The sequence below is a fragment of the Hippocampus comes genome, unplaced genomic scaffold, assembly GCF_001891065.2.
Source record: "Hippocampus comes isolate QL1 unplaced genomic scaffold, H_comes_QL1_v1.1 scaffold50, whole genome shotgun sequence".
NCBI lineage: Eukaryota > Metazoa > Chordata > Actinopteri > Syngnathiformes > Syngnathidae > Hippocampus > Hippocampus comes.
The window spans coordinates 1,526,603-1,543,618 of record NW_017805122.1 but is presented as its reverse complement, the minus strand read 5'-3'; the positions used below and the strand labels follow the sequence as shown (position 1 = coordinate 1,543,618).

Genomic DNA, 17,016 nt, shown 5'->3' with positions numbered 1-17,016 from the left:
TTATGCCAATGTCGTGTCAAATCTCTCTTTATCTTTGTGAGGTATTCAGTTTTAGGAATTGGCAACAAAGCTAATATGAAAATAAGAAAAATAAAAGCTTTCAGTTGTCTTTAACCACATCCAGAATTGTAAGCTACTTTCACGAATGTATCCAATATAATGTATTCCAGAAACTTCTCTCCGAGTTTAATATGTAAGTTCCCGGCAACTTTTGACCAGACGTCATCTCATGATTAGATCCAAATGCACTTCCAGAATAATAACATGTGGAGCTACTCCACCCCTGGCAACTGTCTGAAGAACAAAAATAAAGTCTGAATCACTGATGCACAACAGCAACACCAATTTAGTGACGTGACTTTATTTTTAGTTTTTTTTCCACAAGCTACGAAGAATCTGGGAATGTAGTGAATATTTCGAGTGTCCTTATTCCTTTTGGCACCACCTTGAATTCCTCCCCCATGTTTTTTCATCATTGTCTACTCTCTTCCACTGTGTGATCATCCCCTCCGTATTTACATTTCTCCTTTGAGGCTTTAAGCTCAGGGCTTAAACCCTCTGCGATGCATTCGTCGCACATTACGAGACAAAAATGGGAATATATTGCAAGAAGACTCCCCTCACACTCTCGTTTCGAGACAAACGCAATGTCAACAAGCTCTTGCCTGTATATACAGAAAAAAAAAATGGAGAACACAATTACAAGCAGATGCGGCCATGGAGCAATTAATTAGAGCAGGTATGCTAAAAGGGAGGCACAGTGCTAAGAGATAGTGGAATTTAGATTTTTCTTTTTTTTTTAGGGGGCGGGTCTATTTTTCCTACAGTTCGAAGGGTTTGAGATGTGTCGGTTTGCGGATGTGTCTCATGTTGGCACCTGGTTGGCAGGGCTTGAAGGGGGCCTGCGCGCCGTAGGGTTTGGGCAGAGGGAGCGGGTCCGCGTGGGGGATGTATGCGTCGGGGCGGCCCGCCGCCGTGGTGTACTGTCCGCTCGGCAACCGCTTCCACTCGTCGCCGTCTGCCAGCTGCCCGCACACACACACGGCGAGCAACGTTTTAATATTGATGCGTGACCTTGGAGTGCCGAGCTGAAATTCAATTTTGCCAAAGTATAATCACGAAAATGGAATAATAAATTCAATATTTGTGATACGTCAAAACAAATGCAAGTGCTCGGAATAACAAAATATATCTCGCATCAGTTACTGGACTTTTTTTTTGTTTTGTTTTTTGTTATTCTCTCAAGCGTGCGGAACACGTTTTTTTCAGTGGAGAGTGAACAAACACCACAGCGGGGGTTGTGATTAAGGTGCCATGCGTGATCTTCTGGCTCATTAAAGCCATTTGCCCAAGCTCTGACCCAGATGTACTTTTCACCACAAGAATTTGGAAGCATTTTCTGCAAAGGATTTGTGCGTGTTGTGACTCACATTTATGAATTCACAAACCACCGTGAGTTTCCAGCTTCTTACCTAAGGGGCCTGACTAGATAAACATTGACTGTTTCAAACACCTGTCTCAGCTTTTTGACCTTTACGGATCGTGTCGATCTTCGCTTAAAGCCATTCTCCAACCACCAACTAGCTAGCTTGCGCGCTAACAGGTTTGGACCTTGTCGTTATAACTACGAAACACGCCATTATCTTCAAACACATCGAACGGATTTAGGAACAAATACCCAAGAATGAAGACGAACGTATAATGTCGAGCATTCCGTACGTCCGGCACGGCGTCTTTGGTAAGTGGGTCAAAGTTTCTGCTCAGGCAGGAAAAAGCAACCATGCTCCCATGACCTCAGTCATGCAGCATGGAAATGAGGTGAGCTGAAATACCAGAGACTTCAAAGCATAGGAATGGATTATTGCCCGGCACGAGAAATATTCGCTTCAAAACCGGAGGAGGGTCAGGACGCATGGATTGCTAACAGATAGACAGGAAGCAGACTGAACTGGGGAAGTTTGAGAGGCGTTTTAGGACCAGCTTAAATACTTAAAGTGGCTCAATCATGAGCTTTGAATCGCGTATTGTCCGCCTCTCTAATTTGCAGGTGGAGGCTTGAATTTTTATTTGCCTTACAGCTTGAATCAATTCCTGCCTCGCGTCTTGTCTCCGTTCTTTTCGTCCTCCTCTCCCTCAGGCGCATTAATCAAGTCTTGACCAACGATCTTTACGAGGGTTATTTCTTTACCCGCTCTCGCTCCTCTTTGTCTCGCTGTCTCCTCTTCTTGTCCCGCAGCATCCTCCTCCATTCTTCCTCCATCTCAGGGCAGGGCGGCAGGCCTTGCTCCAAGCGCCTCTGGCATCTGTCCATCTGGAGGCACACGACAATAAAAGAACACGGATTCAATTGACTTTGTATTGCCGTTACTTGGGCATGGGTTGGCACAAGTACTCAGTCAGGAGCCAGATAATTGTGCGGAAAAAAAATAAAAAATACCTAAGTAGAAGTACTGATTCAACTCTGGCACTTGAGTGAAAAGCACAAACTGTGACATAAAATTCAGTTTTTACTTTTCAAGTCAATGATGCACGATCAAAATAAGATTTTATGGCTTGAGTAAAAGAAAAAAAAATAGCTCATGATGATGACAGCAATTGAAAAACAATACATGGACACCTAACGTTGCAGACCTACCTTGGCACCGCAATGGAAAAAAATAAACATCTGCCTGCATCGTGTTTTGAGGCTACATATCCAATATACCCAACGGTATTATTTTTTTATTCAACCACAAAAACATGGCACGATTATCAAGGGAGAAGCGGATTGCCGCAAAGCGAAGATATTATTTCGGCAACAGAGACTCTCCGCGCCTCACTTTCTCACCCAGTTCTTCTCAAACAGTGGGATGTGTGCCTTGGGAATATGGTTTTAATTTCTTTTTGTGTGAAAGTGAAATTGCATATGCACTACAGTAGGTGGCAGTGCCACTTGTTTTTTTATTATTATTTTTTTAATTGCAGGCAAATTGATACACTTTTTAAAAATCGTATTTTCTTTTCTTTCATGTTAAAAAGGACACAATATTATGCAAACGTGTATTTCTAACATTTCTAGACAAATTAGACTATAGCACGCGGAGAGTTGGGGGGTGGGGGGGTGTTTCAGAAAATCATTGAGAAGCAGTGCCCCAAGAAAAGAATAAATTATTAACAATATCCATTGCTTTCACGCTCCTCCATGTCTTGTGTTTTTATAAAACTGCAAGCTCTCAATCAATCAAGAACTCCACCACAGTTGGTCTGGCTTTTTGACTTCAGGCCACACTTTAGCCGCCGCCCCCCACTCCCCCCAATAAGAATCAGGAGGCTGCAGGATCACAAATCCACTCTGACCTGAAGCTCTCTCTCTTTGACTTCCTGCTGGAGGCACAAGACGGCCGCCTGCTTCATCGACAGTTCTGCGGACGTCGCCATCAAGCGGCGGCTGGTGTCGATGATGTGGCTTCGCAGCTCATTCAACTGGCAACATGGGGACACGCGTGACGACGAGGTACATGCGTGCGTCATCTTGGGAGTTTTACCTTCTTGGCCAGCGACAGTTTGTCTGGTTTGCAGTTGTCATTCTGTTCTTGGAGATTCTTGGAGAGACGTGTCACCTGATCCACGATGAGCTCTTTCTCCAAAAGATGCCTCTCCCTCTCGGCAAGGTTGGCCTCCAGCTACAACGGGAGACAACGCGACATCTTTTAAAAATGAAAATGTCCGCCTGTGCAAACTTGTTGCGGCGTACCTTCTCGATCTTCTTGACCAGTTCGGGGGACGAAGGATCGGTGCCTTTGAGCTCGTTGTAATCTGCTGTTTTGGTGAGATTATCCAGCGTCTTGTCTCTGACCTCGAACATCTGTATTGTGAAGATGCAAGCGGAAACAAATTTTGCGTAAGCTTTTTGACCCACCAACAGTCAACCAAACAAATTAAATTTCCCAATGAATAGTGGAGTTCAAATGGTAACATTGAAGCAATTCTGACACTCTTATAATCTATTCTTTAGGATTAAATAATCACTTAAGGGTTTATATGTAATTTGGAACTGTATCCGGGTCATGGCACCAATTAATAAGTTCTGATGATCTTCTACCGGTCATTTTATCTTCAATGAAAACACATGATGCAAATACAAACAAGGAGTAAAAAAAAAAATCATATGGATACATTAAAAAAAACATCAACAGCAGAAAATATTTATGGATGCCGCCGGGGATCATGCAGGAAACCTTGAGGAGGCAACCGGAAAGACAGAAATTGGGGATGAGGTGGAGGAGGAAAAACAGGGTGTGAAAACAAAAAGCCAGACACAGGCGGTCGTGACCCGGCGTGACCCGTCTTATGAAACAGCGACTCAACCACGCGGATTATGCGTGTTTTGCACGCCTGTATCGCAACGTGTGTGAAGGTGTGTGCAGCAGATAAAAAAAGGAGGTGGTGGAGAAAAAAAAAAAAGAAGAAAGCCAGCGTGGAACAAAGTGATGATTCCCATTTCCTCTGACTTCACGAGATTAATGAAGCCTCTCGAGTGTGAACGGGCGGCTGGTCTGATTCAAAGCGACGTCTCGGCCCGTTAAATGCAGCTGCCTCCGTATCATATGGGCGTCATGTGGAAAGAGGCAACATGCGCGCCGCGCGGCGATGGCGGCGGGGATCCGCTGAGAGTGTCGGAGGAAGGAGATAAAGCGGAGATGCATCGCATCAAACGGCTGATAAAGGGGTGCGAAATCAAAAGTATGAAAGATGAAGTGAGGAAAAACAAAAATTGGGGCTGACAGAGAGAGAGATTTGGGTTATCTCCAGTTTCCATAATAACCCGCCAACATTTCCAAAGACGATATCCACATCTGACAAAAACAATGATCGCAATATCACTGGTGCAACAAAGTACCGTAACAGTACTGCCGGCATAAGAATGCTTCATAAATGAACCATTTGAGGAGGACAAAGGGGAAAAAAAAAAGTAATCCCCCGCTGTGTGCTGCCATCTGCAAGCACCTCTCAACAGCATGTGTAGCCCACAATTCTTGACACAAATCATCCCCCTGCATCTTCAAAAATCTCTCACCGGGTCGGCCGTGCACCACATTTGAGCCACATGTCTCCTCAGAACTAAAAGAAAACAAAAGAAAATATTTGGACGAATATTCCAGGCCAATCACAGTTCCCAAACCAGGCCAAAGGGGACGACGGCGAGGCTAGCTCGCTAATTGCTCCACAATTAGGAACGCTTTCTCGTTCATCTCAAATTTTAACAATTTTAAAACCGTCATTTATTTTGCTCTCGGGCTCGCCCTACAGTCGGGAAGTGGATTTACTTTCCGGCCAAAATTTGCATTTCGAATCGGCAACTTGCCGCCCCAGTCGACAGTCCGCTCAAGTAAGTGATCTCGAGTTTCCATGGCAACAACAGGCGATGCTCCGAAATTCCCCGCCATGATTTTTTTCAAGGCAAAGCGAACACACGGTGTTGCTTTTTTTTAAAAAATGTCAGATAAGGCAAATTGGATTAAAAAAAAAAAAAAAGGGCGGAGTTTCAACTCAAGAGCCTGATTATCTCCGGCAAATTACTTGATGAGGACGCCCGCCGCACGCCTTCTTTTACTGGTTGTCGGGAATAGATAGGAACTAGAGAGGGGGGAAAAAAAGCGCAGGACCTCAGGCTTCAAGCAAGTCTCAGAACACATTAAAAGAATGATAACTAGGGCCCAGGCCATGCATGAAATTAAAAAAGGCTTTATATTGGCAGAGGTAGGAAACAAAAAAAAAAATATGCGGAATATTTGTGGTGTTGGGAATCGGCACAGTTTGAGAGAATAAAATCTTGTTTTTCTTTGCCTGTAGCGGACTTATCGGTGAGTTTTATTGAAGGTGTCACAGTTTTTCGGACAGCGGGGAGTAACAGGAAGTGATGTCTCCCCAATGGTATGAAACAACACGCCAGAGAAATGGCTTAGAGCAAAAAAAAAAAAAAGCCCGTTTTGTTGCCGTATCTTTCCGGCTCCACGTGTCTCGACTGTGGATTTCCCCACGCGCCATTTCCAGACAGGTTGGATGAAAATCGAGGGACGGACACAGTATGACTCATCACCGCAGGGAGTGTGCAGCAAGTCATCCGCCCCTCTCTGGAAGAATGAAGTGATGGAGCGGCGACATGTGCCACAAATGGGCAAGGGGGGATTGGGGGGGGAGGCTGTTTTGAACTGTTGCATGGGAGTTATGCCGCTTAAAAACAAAAAAAAAAAAAATCCAGAGACATGCCAGCAGCTCATAAACACACAGAATCCGACGCCAGTCTGTGTTTATTCTGCCCCGATTAAAATTCCAAGCAAATGACAGCCGCCGTGGATGGAACAACAATGGTCCCGCAGATGGCCTCATCCATCTTTGTCTCCATTTGCCGTCAAAAGTGAGGCGGGGGGGGGACGGGAGGGGGGGCTCCCTCCCCCCCCCCCCCGCGCAGTCAGAGGAGCAGTTTGGAAGATGATCCATTTGACACGGGAGGGGTGGGGGGGGGGGGAGATTTGGCATATGCTGGAAGGACAGCCAGATGTAACGACAGAAGAATAGCCCGTGTTTATGCTATTAAACATCGGCGGATCATCCCTAGCAATGGCGCGAGGTGAAAAAGAGGCCAAGGGACATTTCTCAGTGTCAAGTAGTCCTGAGTCATTGTAGCGATGACATTACAAGAGAACAATCGAAACCGCCCCCCCGCCTCCCCGGAGAACAAGAAACGTCTCTCCCAATTTCAGGTTCCCATGTAAAAGCCGGCGGGAGAGGCCGCGTGCGACGAGGGGAACCCCCAGACTGCTACGAATGGAGCAAAATGCATGAAAACTATTTTAGACGCATTTGTCATCTAACCTGCTTCAGACGCATGGTTGAGTTTCGAGCTGAGCTGCCATATAGCTCACAGTCCACAAAACAACAACAACAAAAAAACAAAAAACAAAAAAAACCCCAAAAAAAAGGATGCTGGGCACTGACGGTAATGCACCATTTTGGTGAAACGCACTTCCGATGAGGAGTACCTCGAGCTGCAGCGTGACGAGCTCGTCCTCCATCTTCTTCTGGACCAGCACTTCCTTTTTTTGGAAGCAGAGCTGCCTCGTCGCCTCGCTGATGCCCGACTTCAGCTCTCGGGTTTCCCTCTCCAGGTTTTCCAGCGCCTCGTTGCCCGCGGCGATGGCCGCCTCCTGCGAGTTGACCTTCTCCTGGTAGTTGAACAACACCTCCTCATGCTCCAGCAGCTGAATGCCGCTGCGGAGGGCGAGGAGGGGGGACGACACGGACAAGATGTGTCGCACGCCGTTTGAATCACAAACCGTAGCTACGAATTGACCAACGCACAGAAAATTGCGCCGCTGTACGGCCCCTTCCTGGTTCCTGTTCACGTTGAGAAGCGCTTGCTCCTGGAGGCTGATCACTTGCCGGAGTCTCTGCAACTCCACTTCGTTGTCCTCGCGCTCCTGGCTGACCTGACGTCTTTGCTGAGCAACCTACAGGATGTTAAACAAAGAAAAAAAAAAATAAATGATCAGTATCCAGCTCTGAAAAACAGAAAGAACGTAATATCAATAAAACAGGAGACCTTGTTGATATCGTTGCGTAGCTTATCCCTCATTTTGCTGCTACTGGAGACCTTCTTTTGAGCTTTGCTCAGCAGACTGAATAAAAAAAAAAATGCAGCATCACTTTCTGTGATATTTATGAATCTATCAAAATCCCATCCGCGGTCATTTATCAACCTGTCCTTCTTGGTGACAATACTCTTTCGGATCTCCAGCTCATTTTCCAGCACCTTGGCCTGCTCCGTCAACTCCGTGAGGGCGTGCGAGGCGATCCGCTTCAACTCGACATACTTATTCTTCTCCTCGGCGATCGCGTCGTAAAGTTCGCCATATTGTCGCACTCTGAGGAAGACGGGAACGATTAATTAACAGCTCGGTCGGGCTTGAAATCGGCGCGCAGACAACAGATGTCTTCTAAACGAGTGCTGCCTGTTGGCGTCAGGTGAGCGTTGTAGATTGTGAAAGATGAGTCGTGTTTTGTTTTTTTGTTTGTTTTTTTTTGAGGTGAACTGGTCACATGAGTGTGCTGCATATCGATCATGTCCTCACCCTCGCAAACATTAAATGAATTGCGGGGCGGGGCCTCTGTAGAGGAATGACAAAGAGGAAAAAAACAAAAGAGCGACACCTGCGCTGCAGCATGGCACTCAGCTTGCTGTGGTGCATCACGATGAGCTCCTTCTCTCGCAGTTCCTGCTGCATGCGCCGCTTCATTTGCTGCGGACGGATTCAATCACACAGGTGGAGCGTTTTATGGCGCTGGCGGCGGCGGGAAGACATGAGCAGGGATGCGGCGGTCGGGTAGCTTTAGAATTGATCGCGCTACAGATTGAATCGGGAAAAAGAGTGCATGACAGAACAAAAACGGTCCACCTGGGCTTACCATCCGCACGTTGCACACTAGAGTAACTGTGACTTTGAGTGTGCGTGGTTTTAAAAGGTGGAGTCTGGGGCGGTGAGTGACATGGGTGTCGGACAAGGAGAGTGTTTTTATAACTACAACTAAAATTTAAAAACAAAACAAAATAAAAAACTGAAAAAAACAATTTTTTTGTTAAATGCCTCCAAAATGCTTGATGCCAAAAATGAAAACTAACTGAAACTCCATCTTATGTTTAAAAAACTAACTATACTTACAAAAGATGTTTTTGTTATGATACATGACCTTTTAGTGTTTATTTTCAATTTATTTGGTATTCGCTGTACATCTGAGAATTATACTTTACTTTCTTACACAATATTGAGTGACTGTTTTGTTCATCTTTCACTTGACACACTCCATATATGAAAAGAAAAACTAATACTAAACAAATCTAATTAAACAAAGCATTAAAAAACAAGAATTAAATCAAACTGAATAAAAAAAAAAAACAAAAAAAACACAAGTCAAAATGAATAGAACCTGATTAGAAATGAAAAATGTATTTCAACCCTGGCATACCAGTTAGCTGTTGTGTGCTCAAGTTAGCGGCTGGCTAACCATTAGCCAGTCTGGGTGGAGAATTTTGATTCATCGACTCAAACCGTATTACGTTTCACGTGAACATGTGTGCTCGTTGCACCTCGGCTCTGAGCATCTCGCGGTGCTTCTGGCCCCGCTCCTCTGCTTTGATGCTTGTCAGACATCGGAGGTGATGCAGTTCTTCTCTCAGGCCGTCCGATTGCCTCAGCAGCTCCTGAATGATCCCAGACTGCTGCTGCTTCTGGCTCGCCTTGTCGGCTCTTGTTAACTTAGCAAGGGAGGAGGAGGGAGAATTCTTAGCATTGTTCTTAGCTGAAAAAAAAAAAAAAAGCTTTTGGACAGCGCTGCTATTTGTTAAGTTATGCAGGCGTGTAAAGAAACACGACAAAACAATGCTACCTTTGTCCGCAAGTGGGATTAGCGAGGCGGCAACGCGTTGCGGAGCGCTAACGACATCGCGCTGCGCCCGCCCACGCCCTCACCTGTTTTTCAACGCTCACTTTGAGCGCGTCCACTTCCTTCTGAAGCGCCATCCTCCGCGCGAGAGCGGGCCCTCTTTTCGGAAGAGCGTCCAACTGGGGATGGAAAGCCAGAGAGTCACAGAGTAAAGTCGGTGCGTTGTTGTGAGCGCCTGGAGAACGTCAGTTGACATATTCTGCTTAAAGTCTTTGCAAGTGGAAGCCATTTGTGGAATTGACATCAAATCAAGGAAGGGTGAAGCAGAGAGATGATGACACCGCTGCCGTGTTGATGTACCGTGCAAATACGAACGCCAGCAAAACGAACTTAAAAACAAAAAAAAAAAAAAAAAAAAAAAAAAACGCTTGGCCGTAACAAAGCTTGCATTTGCAGAAACCTCTCGTTTGCGACATTTCCCAAATATTTCAAATCCCCGACGTGTCATACATATTTCCTTTTGCGTAGGTGTGAGAAGTGCTGACACTATTCCCCGATTCCCCTTCTGGTCTCTCTCTTTCACTTCACAAACTGTTCGCAGCAGTAAAATTAGAGGAAGCCGAAAGATTTCAGAGAAAAAAAATCCCCAAAAAACACGGCCCTGACGTAATGGATGAATTGAATGTTCCTGATAACAGGAACAGCGACAATTTCGAATCCAAACCGTTCCCAACACCTGTCATGTTCCCCGTACGGTCATAATAGCGCTAACAGAATGATGGTAATGAGCTGCTAACGTTAAAACACATCGCACGATAGATCACCTGCGCTTGCAAGTCGGCGCAGGTGGATTGCGCGTGCCGCAGCTGTTCAGTGGCCATGGTCAGCGCTCGCTCCATCCTCTTGAAGGCCCGCATCTGCCTGCGGAGACAAACGGCGGTCTTTGAAATATTCATCACAATGCTCAGCATTGTCCCGGGGGGGGGAAAAAAAAATCAATTGTTAGCGTATAGTAGCGTGTAAAACCTCAATTTGACGTGGCTAAATGCCTCCCCTGGTGCAAGGGGAGAATATTTTATAGGCAGGAAATCAGCAAATCCTCCATCCAGACGGCGTGTTGTTCAAGTTCTTTTTTTTTTTTTTTTTTTTACCTTTTTTTCTCTTTAAGCTGCGTGGACTGTCTCTCGCAAAGCAGCTTTTGCTCACACATGATGCTTTGCAACTTCATTTCCAGGATCCCTCTGACAGTAAAAAAAAAAAATAAAAAAAAAAAATACATGTGACAAATATGCGAACGCTTAAAAAAAAAAAATTTGAATCATTTCACTTTAAATGACAAAAATCAAATGCGGTCCCTGTTTCTTGTGTATGTAAAATGTAAGCAAGAGAGAGTAACTCAAACAATTCATGTATTCGATGTTTGACATCCAAAGCACGTCAAGTGTACCTGCGCCCCAGAAGCTCAGCTTCCTCCTCCCTGACGACGTCGTGTTCTTTCTGCATCTCTCCGCACTTCCTCCGTCCGGCCTCCGCTCGGGCCCGGAGAGCCTCCAGCTCCTTGGCCAGCTCCTCCTTTTGTGCCCTGAGGTGATCGTTTTGCTCCTCCGCCTCCTTCGCTTGCCGCCTGACGCCTGCAAACTGGGCGTCCGTCGCTTCCAGCGTCTTCGCGGCGGCTCTAAAGGCCAATTTGTGCAAATGAGGAAGGCTCGCATTTCACACGGGACACTAAAAGCGGCATTCGTTATGTCTTGACACCGTCGCTTCCAAAGTGGCAACAAACCCCTTTTAGCGAGAGGGGGAAAGCGTATCAGGCGCTGAATTGAGCCATTTCTGTTTTCTTGCGCCGCCTCGACCGAAGGAGACTAAGCAGCCCATTCCCCGAGTTTATATCCCGAGCGTTTGGAACATTTCCTGCACTTATTGGACACAGATTGTGAAACGTGTTCTCAGGTACTCACTCCATCTTGGAGCGCTTCTCTGCAATCTCCTTTAAAATCTGCTCAGGTGCGGCGAGGAGCTGAGCTTTCTCGGCCTTTGCAAGCACGCAAACACACAAGAGAGGGAGAAAGTAGATTTGTTATTTTATTGATGGTGAAGATGGAGCCAATGCCCGCTCGCTCGCTCGCTCACACACATACACACACCTCTTTGATTTGTCGGATTTTCTTCATTTCGTCCAGCTCTTTCGCTTCCTCGAGTGTCTGCATTTGGTACGTTTCCATGTCTTCCTTCAGGGCGCTGGGCGAGACAAACGCGAAGAAGGTACACGCTGATGTTTTCATGCACATTTAATGTTTGGCGGCAGAGACGCGGTAGAAAACAAATACCTGATTTCCATCTGTCTGTGGGCCACTTCTTTTTTCAGTTTCTCACATTTGTCCTGCAGGGTCACAGTGGTGCTCTCCAGTTCGTGTGGGATCTGACGGCGGATTAATTATCAGCTGGGGAATGTACCAAATAATTGTTCGTGTCACTTTTGCGCGAAAAACATATGTCGAGGACTGGGCGAGTGGCGATGCAAGGCCTTATTTCAAGGTATCGAGTATTACAAAAGGTTGTCGATACCAACCAGTGATACCAGTCACTGTGGCACTTTTGCTCTCATTCTTCTGCCTTTTGTCAGAAATTTAAAAAAATGTTATTTAAATTGATGCACTGGTGGCATCGGCCACTTGGTATCTGTCTCGGTGTTGAGTACTCGTTGGTATCGAACATCCCTGTGTATGTGCTATCAAACTAAAACGCCAACTGTTGCTGTGATGATGTTACGAATTAGAGGTGGCTCTAACAGCTGTGGATATTATATAAAAATAAAAAAAAATCGTCCTCATTGCAGTCCTCAAATTTTGGTGCACATCTGGGCAAAACTGTAAAAGTGTCAAATTTGATTTCAGTCCCGTTATACAGTCATCAAGATTTGACCACTTTTGACATTTTCCAAAGACGCCTTCAAGTACAGCTCAAATTCATCGTCCCTCAGGTGAAATCCACGTCCCAGCGATGCCACGTGACGGGCGCGGCGATAAACTTACATCAAGTTTCGCCGTGATGTCGTTCTCCTTCAGCAGACACCGCTTCTACTCGCGGGCTCCGCGGAGGAACCGGGCTCTTCGCTTCTCTCCGAGTCGGCTTGCAGCCGCCTCAGCTCGGCGCGGAGCCTGTTTGCCTCTTCCAGAAGCCGGATCTCCGAATCTTGGGCACTTTTGGGGGAAAGAGCAATGTATATATCATAATGTTCGTTGTGGGGAGATATATATATATATATATATATATATATTTTTTTTTTAGAGAGTGGAGGAAAATCTGATACATTTTGGCCCTGATTAAAAAAAATTCACACACACACACACACACACACACACACACACACACGCACACACACACACACACACACACACACACACACACACACACACACACACACACCACTACCACTACATAACGTGCAAACTGTAAAGTTTGTCAAAAGTAGAATTGTTACACTGGTAAATATTTGTAATGCCACCAAAAATTAATGTTGGTATTTTATAGAAGGCCTGCTGGAATGTGTGAAGTCACGAAAGCAAAAAAAAAAGATTAGCTTAGCACAAAAGTCACTGTTGTGCCTTTCACAAAAAGCTTGTTTTATGTGTTTTTGGAGCCAAAATATAGGTGAGTTGGGTGAAACGAACTTATGCGCTTCTGACTACTCGAAAAAAAACTGAATTAGCTTCACTTTCCAGTTTTATTCTGGAGTTCAACTACATTCAGGGTGAAAGTAAATTAGTTTTGGCACACAGGTCCGGTGTCTCCACCCTTCTTCTTGACTTGTGCTTTGCAGTCTTTGGCTACCGCATATCAACCCCACCAAAAAAATGCATGGTGGTCGACGTTTGCTTCCACTAAAAACACTGTCGCATACCTCCTCACTTCATCGCTGAGTTGCCTGTGGATCTCTTTCAACTTGTCCACCTTTGTCCGACTCATTTTTCCCCGTGACAGCATCTGAGAGGCAACAAAAAAAAAATAAAAGGCCCGGCCGGCGTCAATAAAAACGGAGGCATTAAAAACACTGACAAATGCATGCTAACTCTTCGCGTTAATAGGGGGGTGCGATAAACCCCAAACGCTTTCAAACAGTTAAACGAACCTTGATCGACACAAATCAAAGCATCGCGTTGACCTAGTGGGCTGTAAAAAAAAAACGAATGATGGCCGATCGCAAATTCCGAAGATTAAAAAAAAAAAAAAGAATAGAAAGCGGCCCCGTATGCCGCAGCAATTCTAAAGATTAAAAAGGCGAGCGGAAAGCCATGAAAGATATACAGCTGCGGGGGGAAAAAACATGTTGATGATTCCCCCTTTTTGTGCAAAAGCGCCCATGGCCTTGATTATCTGTTTCAGTCTCTGAATGAGTTGTTGTCGGGTAAATTTCCCCCCATGGCGTGCTACTTTCGGGTGTCACAATGATGGAAAAGGCGGACAGGTGCTCGGCTCTTATCTTCGGAGCCAGGCTGGTCGGGGTGAGGGGGATAATGAGGGGCGGCAGGGGGGGTAACCTTGGCTGTTGGGGAAGTAATCTAAACACAGCCAAAGCCACACACGTCGACGGTGCAGCGTGAGTTTTAAACATCGGCTATTTATGCGGTTTACGATTCATCCCGTCGGGAGAATATCCCGAGCGCGTTCCTCCGGGGGGGGGTCCAAAGAGAGCGCGCGACGGGTTCATCAGATAATGGGGGCTGTCGTAAACGTAAAGATTTATTTGGAGGCGTCTCATCTTGCGCTTGTTAGCAGTCAGACAATGTCAGGCCGGGACAAGCGAAGCGTTACTGCCTGCTCTGCCTTTCCTTAAAAAATAAAAAAAAGCGCCACAATCTTCCATCTTGAAATATTAAGTGGGTCATCCAGGGCCTGCGTGTTCATTGTTAGTCATGAAATTGATCGCAGGCGCCGGGATAGAATTTGATTCTCGCGCAGCAACACCCGACAGGAATGAAAACAATCAAATCGATTTGGAAGCTTCTCGTGAGTCACCAAATCAGTTCGGTGCTGTGAAATTTTTTTTTTTTTGAACCGTGGCAGATGACGCGGCAGTGAAACGGCAGACATCTTGGCTGCACGCTGAACGTTTTTTTCTGAACGGCCCCGAAGCGTTTGGAGGCAGGCCCCGCCCCTTCCGGTGATGAGACTTATTTGCCGCCGTGAAAGAGAATTGGAAGCTTTTTATGGGGTGAGCGGCGTAAGGCGGAACATGTGGCCGGCCATCTTTGAAGTGAGACAATCGCTAAATTATATTTATGCCCGCAGACGGCAGCGGGCAACCTCGGGGGCCCGCCCGCATGCACGTGCAATGAGTTGAAGAAAGAATGCATGAAAGGCACTTTGCAGAAATATGAATTTGAACGTGGATTTCGCTCAACCTTCTCAGGTTGACGCCACAACAAAAGCAAACAGCGGACGAAGTTGCGACAGAATCAAAATGGAGGCATGACTGTTTTTGTCATCGCAACATTTCTGGATTGATCTCATCTCACATGATCAGCTGTCCACTGTAGTGACCGCTGTAAAAAAAATAAAATAAAAGTTACACAATGACCTCAATCCTATCACAAGCTCAAGCAGATTGTAAGTTAGCAGGGCTTGAAATAAAGTGGTTGTTTCGGTCTGATGCTTTGGACAAACCATAAGAAAGCTTCGTTAACATCTGACGCAACATAAAAAAAATAAAATAAAAAATACTCCGAGCACACAGAGAATGCTTAAGCAGTGCGAGTGGATAGAGGGCATCCAGAGAAAAGTCTTAATGACATCCACGAGCGAGTCCGCGGGAGCCACTTAAGGTTCCGCTCTTTAAATTTTCATTCGGCAACGGCAACTGCAGGCAACCGCTGGTCCAAATTGACATTAGTCTCCGATACTGGACACAAAAAAACAGCAATGACGATGAGTACAAATTTGTTTTCATGCTTCCCCCTCATTCCCTTGTGAGAAAAGGGGGGTGGGGGGGGCATTAAATATTAATACAGGACATATTGTAAAGCAATTTGTAAGTCTCTAATGACGGATGCACCCAAATTAATTTCAAGCAAGCCAGTCCAAGAGGTTTGGAAAAAGCTTGTTAGGAGGGAAGCCGCTTTTATGTCGGCGGGTTTAGAGTAAGAAGTTCGAAAGCGTGTACAATGTCAGTAGAACAAAGTGAGAAATTAGACAAGACTGAACTTGAACCCGATCTGACATACGAATCAGAAGTGATCAGTGCGGCAGATGGAATGGTTGAGGCTAACCTCAACACCCCGTTGCTGCGCTGCCCTTTTCCCCTTAAAAAAAAAAAAAAAAAAAAAAAAAAAAAAAGACGTTGCGGCATTGCTCAAGTTCTCCCAGTGCCACCAATATGTCCGAGGCCATTACGTAATAGCGCCGCGCCTCCCACCCTCCCCCAAGTCGCCCACCCTCCCTTTCTCTCTCCCTCCCTCGCTCGCCCTCATATTAATGACACGGCACTGAAGGCAGCGCCAGTTCCCCTGCACACTCTCATCCCTGCAGGTTGCGCTCACTCACACACACTCACACACACACACACGCAGACCTGACTCCGCTGGATTGCACCCACTTTTTTCCCGTCTTTTCACAGCTTTTTTTTTTTTTCCTTCGTCGCAACTCAAACCAAAATGAGGACTCTTCTGCTTTCCACCGCTTTCCTGCTCATGGCGACGCTGTCGCCGAGCACCTGCCACGCAGCGGCGGACTTCCCCGGTAGTTCCCACCAGAAGTGGGACGCAAGAGTAGCCTATACTTCGGGGGCGGACTCCGGCGCCTCCGGCTCCTGCGCCATCAAGCTGAGACCCGCCGGCCAATGCGGGGGCTCCGGGGCCGGGGCGGAGGAGGGCGAGGAGTGCCCCTACCAGGTGACCCTGCCTCCTCTCACCGTTCAGCTGCCGAAGCAGTTCCGGCTTTTGGAGAAGGCGATGAAGGAGCTGCAGAGCCTGAAGGAGGTGGTGAACAAGCTGAAGAGCAGCTGCCAGGAGTGCGGCGGCGGCGGCGCACGGGGGAGTGGAGTCTACGGGAGCCAGCAGGCAGACCAGGGACAGACCGGGAATGTGGCGGGACTGAATCCGAGTCGACAGGACGTGCAAAGCGGGGCCAGCCAAGAAGAGAGGGACAACGGGATGGTGTCTGGAGCTAACGTTGAAGGCGCCGGAGGAGGACACGGACATCACTTTGGGAAAATCGCGCCCGGTCCGAGCAGTATGCAGGAGATGCAGGTAAGAGGCACGTTTTGGTTTTCAAACGACGGTTTCAAGGGCACTCCTTCCGAATGTTTGGATTTCTGGTGGTTCGGTGATGATTGGCGATCGCGTTGAGTCATGCAGCCTCCCATTCTTTTAGAATCGGCGACAAACGCGCTGCCCCGTGGAAAAGTCCAATGGAATGACTGGAATGTCGATGAGAAAATTCCTTGTCTTGTAAACGGCGTTGGGAATACGCGCGATCTGAATGACAGTCAATTTTTTTTGCTTCGCTCGGGTCAGCTTCGCGCAGCCACCCCAAAAAAAAAAAAAAAAATCAGGGAGGCTCTCGCCATTCTTGAAATGTCCAATTATCGCTGCCACGACC

The 17,016-nt window shown here is 46.6% G+C and overlaps 2 protein-coding genes across 2 annotated transcripts in view; one reads left to right on the top strand and one right to left on the bottom strand.

The window, feature by feature from the left end:
* The window catches only part of ccdc146 (coiled-coil domain containing 146), a 51,499-nt gene continuing 34,483 nt past the window's right edge, over nucleotides 1-17,016 (bottom strand). The window contains 23 exon segments of the mRNA XM_019866061.1: nucleotides 1-696; nucleotides 733-765; nucleotides 818-1,025; nucleotides 2,189-2,311; nucleotides 3,337-3,462; nucleotides 3,525-3,662; nucleotides 3,734-3,844; nucleotides 7,023-7,251; nucleotides 7,342-7,490; nucleotides 7,583-7,658; nucleotides 7,740-7,904; nucleotides 8,191-8,279; nucleotides 9,125-9,292; nucleotides 9,507-9,599; nucleotides 10,245-10,341; nucleotides 10,572-10,661; nucleotides 10,868-11,095; nucleotides 11,379-11,452; nucleotides 11,565-11,658; nucleotides 11,748-11,839; nucleotides 12,453-12,495; nucleotides 12,498-12,620; nucleotides 13,322-13,404. Coding sequence (XP_019721620.1) covers nucleotides 822-1,025; nucleotides 2,189-2,311; nucleotides 3,337-3,462; nucleotides 3,525-3,662; nucleotides 3,734-3,844; nucleotides 7,023-7,251; nucleotides 7,342-7,490; nucleotides 7,583-7,658; nucleotides 7,740-7,904; nucleotides 8,191-8,279; nucleotides 9,125-9,292; nucleotides 9,507-9,599; nucleotides 10,245-10,341; nucleotides 10,572-10,661; nucleotides 10,868-11,095; nucleotides 11,379-11,452; nucleotides 11,565-11,658; nucleotides 11,748-11,839; nucleotides 12,453-12,495; nucleotides 12,498-12,620; nucleotides 13,322-13,404 — 2,595 coding nt within the window. The 3' untranslated portion in view covers nucleotides 1-696; nucleotides 733-765; nucleotides 818-821.
* fgl2a (fibrinogen-like 2a) overlaps nucleotides 15,893-17,016 on the top strand; it is a 6,253-nt gene continuing 5,129 nt past the window's right edge. Inside the window, exon 1 of the mRNA XM_019866019.1 lies at nucleotides 15,893-16,671. Within this exon, the coding sequence (XP_019721578.1) occupies nucleotides 16,071-16,671 (601 nt within the window). The 5' untranslated portion in view covers nucleotides 15,893-16,070. The remainder of the gene's footprint in view (nucleotides 16,672-17,016) is intronic.